This window comes from Chiloscyllium plagiosum, unplaced genomic scaffold (genome assembly GCF_037043375.1).
Source record: "Chiloscyllium plagiosum isolate Xiang-an unplaced genomic scaffold, Cpla_swu_hap1 HiC_scaffold_29, whole genome shotgun sequence".
Taxonomy (NCBI): domain Eukaryota; kingdom Metazoa; phylum Chordata; class Chondrichthyes; order Orectolobiformes; family Hemiscylliidae; genus Chiloscyllium; species Chiloscyllium plagiosum.
The window spans coordinates 6,329,081-6,339,529 of NW_028270167.1; the positions used below are offsets into that span (position 1 = coordinate 6,329,081).

The 10,449-nt window shown below is 51.1% G+C and overlaps 1 protein-coding gene across 24 annotated transcripts in view; it reads left to right on the top strand.

The window, feature by feature from the left end:
- The window catches only part of LOC122540584 (pleckstrin homology-like domain family B member 1), a 413,532-nt gene extending 407,887 nt beyond the window's left edge, over nucleotides 1–5,645 (top strand). For 20 of the 24 annotated variants that reach the window (XM_043676461.2, XM_043676462.2, XM_043676471.2 and 17 more), the window contains 2 exons: nucleotides 1,368–1,397; nucleotides 3,731–5,645. In XM_043676461.2, the coding sequence (XP_043532396.2) occupies nucleotides 1,368–1,397; nucleotides 3,731–3,871 (171 nt within the window). In that variant the 3' untranslated portion in view covers nucleotides 3,872–5,645. The remainder of the gene's footprint in view (nucleotides 1–1,367; nucleotides 1,398–3,730) is intronic. The other 4 variants (XM_043676463.2, XM_043676467.2, XM_087976333.1 and 1 more) reach the window with 1 other exon arrangement.
- The last annotated feature ends 4,804 nt before the right edge of the window (nucleotides 5,646–10,449 follow it).

Sequence of the window (10,449 nt, forward strand, 5' to 3'; positions counted from 1 at the left end):
ACGCACTCTCGACTTGCATTTACATAGCACCTGTCACAACAGATGCACATAGCAGAATGCTTTGCAGCCAATGAAGTGCAAATTGGTCTGTTATAACACACGTTTCGTCAACGTGAACTCGCTGTAATGCAGTTGAATAAGGGATGCTGTTTCTACCATGTGAACATTTGAACCATGTGTTGGCTGTAGCACAATTACATCACCAACACGTTTAGCACTGTTTCTCAAGTGCAATTTCTCTATAACGCGGGGTTTCACAAGAACACAACCATGGTGTTACAGAAGAACTGACTGTACATCTAAAGTGCACTCACTGCTGACCAACCAAAGGCCGTGCCTCTGACAAAGCAGCACACCCTCAGAAACAGCATTGGAAATAGCAACCTACATTCTGTGAGCATTGAACCCTCAACCTGCTGACTTTTGGATGAAAGTGACCCCCACTGAGCCACTGCTGACACTAAAACACGTTAATGAATAAAGATTATTATTTGGTTATACAGCAACTAGGGGACCTCCCCCTTAGCTTCCAGCAGTGACCCCTTGTAGTGATCACAAGAACAGAGTGAATTGTTTAACATTCCCTATCGCTACAAAAAGACACATTTTGTCAAGGCATTTTATCCAACTCCCATCAGGACAATTTGCAAGAACAGCTAATTCAACGGGAAAAAGAGGTCATTTATAATGGATGAGAGGAGGCTGCTGATTAGATTTGCAAATGGACTCTGTTTGGTGGTGGCATTACCACGGAAGTTACACCAGTTAATGATGATTGATGATTAACTGGCAGGTTTTGTTTAAATTTTAAAGCAGTCAGGATGGGTGAAGTCATTGCTGGAAGAAATGAACCAATGAATGGCTGTTGACTATTTTGTTAAATTGAAACATTCTAAGCATGAATATATTCTTTCTAACTGTAATTAGAGATTGTCCTCTCGTTCAGTATAAATGTTTGTTTTCCCCATGAATTGGTATTCTTGGGAACTGACGAGTGAAAAATAAAAAGCTTTGACAAAGTGCAGCTTTTCCAGCAATGCTCAAACTCTGTACAACCAAGCAACTATTTCCCCTTAGTGTTCAGGCTGTGAGTGGATGCCTGATTGTTGGGGACTCAGTTTAGGCCAACCCGCTCTTGGGGAGAACGGGGTGGGGGATGAAATGAGGCGGAGTGGAATCTTAACCCCATTGCCATCCAGCAGGTTGGATTACAATGGCCCCAGTGATGCTTTGGTTTGAAGTTACAGTTTTGAGCTCTGCTCGTTATGAACAGGATCATGGATCTGCCTTTGCAGCTTATTTATTTCTGTACTTTTCTTTCCTTTTTTCTCCCCCTGTTGCTGGGCTATTTCCTTCCTTGTTCTCAGAAGGGATATTTGAATCTGCATAGAATCAATGTACGTATGACTCGCTATTCTCTGTGGTTCGTGACCTCCTTGCTCTGTGGTCTTCAAAGCTTTGTCTCTGTTACACATCAAAACAATTTTACAATGAGCTTGTTCTTACACTCAGTCTCTGCCACTGAGGTGACCATTTGAATACTGGGTCAGTGCTAATCTTTTCCAGGTTGGGAGAGAATCAGCAGCAGGTTAACACCCCTTTTGACAAGAATGGAAAAACAAACCAATACACCTTACCTTGAATTAAAAACAGAAAGTGCTGGAGAAACTCTGCAGTGTGTGGGGAGAGAGAAACAGAGTTAACAGAGTTAACAGAGCCAATTGATATTGTTCCATTAGTGTCATAACACGTCCCCAGGGGCTCATTACAAGCATGAACTAATCTTTTACTCTGAAGGAACAGTTCAAGCATCTAGGTTATCAGGGTCATCAGTAAGGAGAGAGAGGCACTGAGAGGTTCAGGAAGGGAATCCTGGAGTTCGAGAGGGAACAGCCAGAGGGCACAGCAACAGAAATCAGGATTGCACAAGGGACCAGATTTGGAGCAGAGAGGAGAATAGAGAGAGAGAGAGGGGGAGCAAATATATGCAGCAGAGAGTGTAGGGCAGATAGAGAGAGAGAAAGTGTGGGGCAGACAGAGAAAGAGAGAGAGAGAGAGCTGAGACAGTATGAAGAGAGAGTTTGGAGCAGGGATAGCTGAGAGAGTCACAGAGTATTCAGTACCATGCAGCATCACAGGGAGTGCTCAGGAGCGAGAGCTCCCCTCCTCCAGCTGTGGATTTCATGCCTGAAGCTGGGAGACTGGGTAACACGGGCTATCCACCAAGAAGGTAGAATGAAAGAGTTGCATCTGTGCCACCTCACAGTATCTCAAGGTGCTTTGTAACCAGTGACTAGCTGAAGTGCAGTCTGTTTTGTAATACAGGAAGCTCAGCAGCCAGTTTGGACACAGCAAGATTCCACTAAGATCAATATGCAGTGTTTTCCTGAGATGTTGACTGAGGAATAAATATTGATCAGGACACTAGAGGAGAGCTTCTGTGCTTTGCAGCACAGCACCATGGGATTGTTTATATCTATTTGAGGGAGCAGGCAATGCCTCAGTTTAACGTCCATCCTGAAAGTCAGTGCCTGGATAAGCTACACTCCCTCTGTGCAAGGCTGGCTGTCTCACGTGTAGAATTTCTGCTCCAGTCTCCAGTGTGAGACTTGGCTCCATGATTTTCTGTCAAGATGTTTTTCGTTAAACCGTGGTGGGCAATGTGATGTACCATGCAGATATTTTCCAATCAATCTGTAGAGAGTTGTTCTTACACACCCTCTGGAGCAGTTAGGACTTGAACCGGGGTCTCCTGGCTCAAAGGTAGGGACACTACCACTGCACCACAAGAGCCCTTAAGGCTATGATTTGATATATTTTCCAGGCAACCTGCTGAGAGATGTTCATACACATCTCTGGAGCAGGTTGGACTTGAACCCAGATCTCCTGGCTCAGAGATTGGGACACTACCACTGCACTGCAGGAGCCCCTAAGATGTATGGTGTGTAGGTCAAACCTGGCAATGAATTTCATTTGCTGAAAGAGAAAACCATTACTGGGGAGTCATAGAGTCACATATGGGACTGAGGAGGCCATTCAGCCACTGCAGCCATACTGGTTTCCTGCTGTACACCTCAGTCTCTGATCTATCCCTGTCGCCCTGTCAGCTACGTTTTCTCTAGCGCCTCTCTGCTCTCCTTTAGCAGTTAGTGATCATCTCCACTTCCAGTGCCCTCATTGGCAGAATCTGCCAAAGCATTGCCACTGACTGTGTAAAAGTAACCCCCGTTTTTCACCTGTGTCTCCCACCCAAACCCTGAATCAACGCCACCCTGGCCCTTGTGCCACTAGCTAATGGGAACTGCTTTTCCTGTTCTAGTTTATCTAAGCCTTTCATAATCCTGTCCACCTCGATCCGATCTCCCTTGAATCTCCTTTTGCTCAAAAGAAAATGGCCCCACCTAATCTTGTCACTAAGATCTACCCTCATCCCTGGAGAGCCCAGTAAATCCCTGCAGCTTCTCCAAGACCCTCCATCCTTCCTAAAACGAGGTGAACTGATGCGATACTCCAGTTGTGACTGAATCAGAGCTATTTAAAGGGATGACTTAACTTGCATTTACATAGTGCCTTACCCATCCTCTAGTAATCCCAATGCTGCTCACAAGCAGGGAGGAAGTTGTCTCAGATGTCCTATCTGGTAGGTGGGAGGGCGGAGTGGTTGTGATGTTGCTGTTGAGAAAATAACGTGTTAATCCAGGTTTTCTCTCCACTGCGTGCTTCTTTACAGAGTCCCAACCCGAGCCTCACATTCTGCGTGAAGACACATGACCGATTGTACTTCATGGTGGCCCCCACGCCGGAGGCAATGCGGATTTGGATGGACGTGATTGTCACCGGTGCTGAGGGCTACACGCAGTTCATGAGCTGAGAGGCAGAGAGGACTGGGTTCCTGGTTGGAGCCAGTTGGCATTGAGCCGGGGCCTTTGTGGAACTGTCCTGTCCTGACCCAACAGGGGAGGTGGTGCTGCCTGTCTTCACTGGCTGTCTCTCTGTCTGTCCGCCTCACTCGCTCTTTCTCTCTCTCCGTCTCACGTCCTCTCTGGTTGAACAACGGTAAACCCAGTCCTGTCTCCCCACAAGGTGTTTGAGAAACCATCCAATCATTTACAGAAGCATTTTCACCAGAATAAAAGACCGACTTCAAAGCAGGCGAGAGAAAAGTCTTCACCTGTGGACAATAAAAGGGAATGAACCTATGCAAAGTCTCCCGTGCAGTTGTAATTTTCCAAACGGGTGACGGACAGAGGCAAAAGGATTCTTACGAAATAAAATGGGAAGGAACAAACACAGAAAAATAAAACTGAACACCCGGCAGGAAACCAGAGCCAGACTGTGAAATAGAAAGGACCTTTTCCGTGGGTGACTTTGTGAATCTGCAAATGTGGGTTGATTTGGATGCTGTTATCAGGACTTGGCACAGCTGCCCTGCCCCAGTGCCTGGATGTGTGAAGGGCCCTTGGCAGAAACATTCAATCTCCCTCACGAAACGTGTGCAAATAGAAACATGCTCTTTGTGTACACACACGTGGACTGACCACTGTCACCCCCTTGACACCATCAGCTCGACAAGGTGGCTGAAGTCTGTAGACGAGGAGGGAGGAAGATTACAGACACTCCCTGATGTGCCTTTCAAACTTTGGTGCAGGGATTTCATGTACTCAGACTTTGGAGATGTTCTTGGCATGTAGCAGCATTTCTTGGGTGCAGAATCAGGGATTGAAATTGAAATTGGTTCCCTTTGATCAAATTTTGATTTTTATTGTTGACTTTTCTCAATTCAGTGATTGCAACAGCTCACCTTCCCAGTGCAGAAGAACTTACCTCAACACCTCGAGTTATTTTGCAGGAGGAGAGCAGAAATCTGTTTCTCTGTGGATTTTTTTTTTGTTAATATGTATCACGAAACCTGTTAAGCTACTGTCTCCTATATTGTGCCATATTTTGCTTAACATGCCAGTAATAATATTGACTGGTCTTCATTTACCTAGTTCATTTAGATCTTGCCAATATCAAACCGTGGCCAAAAAGGAAGGGGAACTGAGTTTGGAAGGAACGTGTAAATGTTTCTGAAAGACAAGTGAAGTGGTTGGCAAGATTTTGTTGGTTTGTAGTTCACGTTGGACTTGTCAATTGGAAAGACATGATCACCTCAGTGAAGATACTGTCGGAGCTCTCTCCTTGTCTCGTTAACAAAGTGTGGTCCTGGCTTAGACTCCAGCCAATGTTGTAGGATGTTGCTTTGCCAATTTCTGGGCAACAACAGGCCCAATTCAACGCTTGGTGTAATCAGCACCGGCTGAGTGGACCAGTGATGTGCTTCAGGTCCAAGAGCCGACCTCAATGCCCCTGGGCCAGGCACAGCAAGATCCCACTATAGTCCTCACTCCTCCAATGCCATCAAAAGGAAGTCAAGAGAGGACATGAGACTGCCGCTGTGGTTGAATAGTCCACTGCTGTTTTTTTGTGGACCCCCATGAATGATGGGTAGTTGACCTATTCAGCAGAGCAAGATCCCAGAGTCCACGGTGATTTCGCCAGGTATCCTGGTTACAAGACCAGACACCATTTCTCATTACTCTGCAGTAACTCTTGTTGATGTGGGTTCAGATTTTTGGATGAATAAATTACATTTATATCTTTTACATTTTGGCTTCTTGATTGACCCAGAGCCGAGTTTTGAATTACATTTTGCATCGTCAGCATTGCACACATCTGAATTCCACACACCCGACCCCCGCACACTCACCACACACCCGACCCCTGCACACTCACCACACACCCGACCCCCGCACACTCACCACACACCCGACCCCCGCACACTCACCACACACCCGACCCCCGCACACTCACCACACACCCGACCCCCGCACACTCACCACACACCCGACTCCCGCACTTTCACCACACACCCGACTCCCACACTCTCACCACACACCCGTCTCCCACACACTCACCACACACCCAACTCCCACACACCTGTCTCCCACACACTCACCACACACCCGACCCCCACACACTCACCACACACCCGACCCCCACACACTCACCACACACCCAACTCCCGCATTTTCACCACACACCCAACTCCCGCACTCACCACACACCCGACTCCCACACTCTCACCACACACCCGACTCCCACACTCACCACACACCCGACTCCCATAATCTCACCAAACACCCGACACCCGACTCCCACACTCACCACACACCTGACTCCCACACTCACCACACACCTGACTCACACACTCACCACACACCTGACTCCCACACTCACCACACACCCGACTCTTACACTCACCACACACCCAACTCCCACACTCACCACACACCCAACCCCTGCACACCCACCACGCACCCAACTCCCACACTCTCACCACACACCCGACTCCCACACTCACCACACACCCGACTCCCACACTCACCACACACCCAACTCTCACACACTCACCACACACCCAACCCCTGCACACCCACCACGCACCCAACTCCCACACTCTCACCACACACCTGACTCCCACACTCACCACACACCTGACTCCCACACTCACCACACACCCGACTCCCACACTCACCACACACCAGACTCATACACTCACCACACACCTGACTCCCACACTCACCACACACCCGACTCCCACACTCACCACACACCAGACTCATACACTCACCACACACCTGACTCCCACACTCACCACACACCCGACTCTTACACTCACCACACACCCAACTCCCACACTCACCACACACCCAACCCCTGCACACCCACCACGCACCCAACTCCCACACTCTCACCACACACCCGACTCCCACACTCACCACACACCCGACTCCCACACTCACCACACACCCAACTCTCACACACTCACCACACACCCAACCCCTGCACACCCACCACGCACCCAACTCCCACACTCTCACCACACACCTGACTCCCACACTCACCACACACCTGACTCCCACACTCACCACACACCCAACCCCTGCACACCCACCACACACCCAACTCCCACACTCTCACCACACACCTGACTCCCACACTCACCACACACCTGACTCCCACACTCATCACACACCCAACCCCTGCACACCCACCACGCACCCAACTCCCACACTCTCACCACACACCTGACTCCCACACTCACCACACACCTGACTCCCACACTCACCACACACCCAACCCCTGCACACCCACCACGCACCCAACTCCCACACTCTCACCACACACCCGACCCCCACACTCACCACACACCTGACTCCCACACTCACCACACACCCAACCCCTGCACACCCACCACGCACCCAACTCCCACACTCTCACCACACACCCGACTCCCACACTCACCACACACCCGACTCCCACACTCACCACACACCCAACTCTCACACACTCACCACACACCCAACCCCTGCACACCCACCACGCACCCAACTCCCACACTCTCACCACACACCTGACTCCCACACTCACCACACACCCAACTCTCACACACTCACCACACACCCGACTCCCACACTCACCACACACCCAACTCTCACACACTCACCACACACCCGACTCCCACACTCACCACACACCCAACCCCTGCACACCCACCACGCACCCAACTCCCATACTCTCACCACACACCCGACTCCCACACTCATCACACACCTGACTCCCACACTCACCACACACCCAACTCTCACACACTCACCACACACCCGACTCCCACACTCACCACACACCCAACTCCCACACACTCACCATACACCCGGCTCCCACACACTCACTACACACCTGACTCCCACACGGGGCGGCACGGTGGCACAGTGGTTAGCACTGCTGCCTCACAGCACCAGAGACCCGGGTTCAATTCCCGCATCAGGCGACTGACTGTGTGGAGTTTGCATGTTCTCCCCGTGTCTGCGTGGGTTTCCTCCGGTTGCTCCGGTTTCCTCCCACAGTCCAAAGATGTGCAGATCAGGTGAATTGGCCACGCTAAATTGCCCGTAGTGTTAGGTAAGGGGTAAATGTAGGGGTATGGGTGGGTTGCGCTTCGGCGGGGCGGTGTGGACTTGTTGGGCCGAAGGGCCTGTTTCCACATTGTAAGTAATCTAATCTAATCTAACACCCAACCCCCGCACACTCACCACACACCCGCCTCTCACACACTACCACACACCCGACCCCCGCACACTCACCACACACCCGACTCCCGCACACTCACCACACACCCGACCCCCACACACTCACCACACACCTGCCTCTCACACACTCACCACACACCCGACCCCCACACACTCACCACACACCCGACCCCCGCACACTCACCACACACCTGCCTCTCACACACTCACCACACACCCGACCCCCACACACTCACCACACACCCGACCCCCGCACACTCACCACACACCCATCTCCCACACACTCACCACACTCCCGCCTCTCACATACACACCACACACCCGACCCCCGCACACTCACCACACACCCAACTCCCGCACTTTCACCACACACACGACTCCCACACACTCACCACACACCCAACTCCTGCACTTTCACCACACACACGACTCCCACACACTCACCACACACCCAACGCCCACACTCTCACCACACACCCAACTCCCACACTCTCACCACACACCCGACTCCCACACTCTCACCACACACCCGACCCCCGCACACTCACCACACACCCGCCTCCCGCACACTCACCACACACCCGCCTCTCACACACTCGCCATACACCCGACCCCCGCACACTCGCCACACACCCGACCCCCGCACACTCACCACACACCCGACCCCCGCACACTCACCACATACCCGACCCCCACCTCTAACACTCTCACCACACACCCCCCTCTGTCACTCCGACACCTGACACCCCAACCCTTCACACCCCCTTGTCACTCCGACCTCTCACACCTCCTCTGTTGTCCTGACCCCTTGACCACTCACACCCCTCTGTCACCATGACCCCGACCCCTGACACCCCTCTCTCACCCTGACCCCCTTGACCCCTCACTCACCTTTGACTCCCCAACACCCAACCATCGCCCCCCTCTCTGTTTCCCTGACACCATGAACCGTTATCCCACCCCCTTTCCCCTCACACGCACTCCCTCAGTATGCCCCCCTTACCACAAACCTCGCCCCCCTCTCTCACTGACCCCCCCCGACAACCTTTCTCACTTTCAACTCACTGCTTTACCCCTCTTCTGTCACCTCTAACCCCCCCCTCACTCATTACCCTGTTTCCTCGCCTGCCCCCTCCCCGCAGTCTGTGAGGTTCCAGAGTTTTCCTGAGTCCCGCCAGGAAGGAGTTCCAGGATTTGGCTGCAGTGATGGTGATGGGATGTGTCTACGTTTCCGAGTGTGGGTGGCGGTGAGTCGGAGGGATATGGAGGTGATTGAGCAGAGTTTCTAACCCAGCAACATGCGGCCATCAGGAAAGACATGGAGGTTTCGGGATTTCCCAACAAGTTAATGTTTGAAGCATCCTCAGTTTCTGGGCGAGCTCTTTGAAAGTTGTATTGCCATGGTTACCGCGCGAACCACACACACCACGTTTAACCTTTATTGGCCACTTTAAGCAGAGTCCCATCAGGAACTGCAGGTATCGAATTCCTTGTCATAGAAACATCCGTCATTTAAAATGTCACTTTCTCAAAAACACCCCAAATTAGCATTTTTGTTGCATCGGCTTTACTTTAAACATCAAATGTAATTCAGAGCGTTTGCCTCGAAGCTCAGAGGGATTGGGCAGTATCTATTGAATCTTCATTTCTCAGTAGCAGAGCAGAGTGTGGTAATATTGTGGTTGCATCCATCCATACAGCGGCTCCCATGGCAACAATGATCTGAACCAGCACCAACACTGCACAGCTCTCTGGCTGGGGAGATGGGTAGAAATCAGATTTGGGTATCTGCACCAAACATTCCCACATCACAGGAGAAAATTAGGATTCCTGTGTTTCTGATGTTGCAGTGTTGATGCTATGCCAACTGTCAGACTTTCTGCTGAGATTCATCCATTATATACTCCCAGACCTGTCCCCACCAGTACTGCACCCCAGTGTTATACAGGGACAGACCTGTCCCCACCAGTACTGTACCCCAGTGTTATACAGGGACAGACCCATCCCCATCAGTACTGTACCCCAGTGTTAAACAGTGACAGACCTGTCCCCACCAGTACTGTAGCCCAGTGTTATACACTGACAGACCTGTATCCACCAGTGCTGTACCCCAGTGTTATAGAGTGACAGACCTGTCCCCATCAGTATTGCACCCCAGTGTTATACACTGACAGATCGGTCCCCACCAGTACTGTACCCCAGTGTTAAACAGTGACAGACCTGTCCCCACCAGTACTGTAGCCCAGTGTTATACACTGACAGACCTGTACCCACCAGTGCTGTATTCCAGAGTGATACAGCGACAGACCTGTCCCCA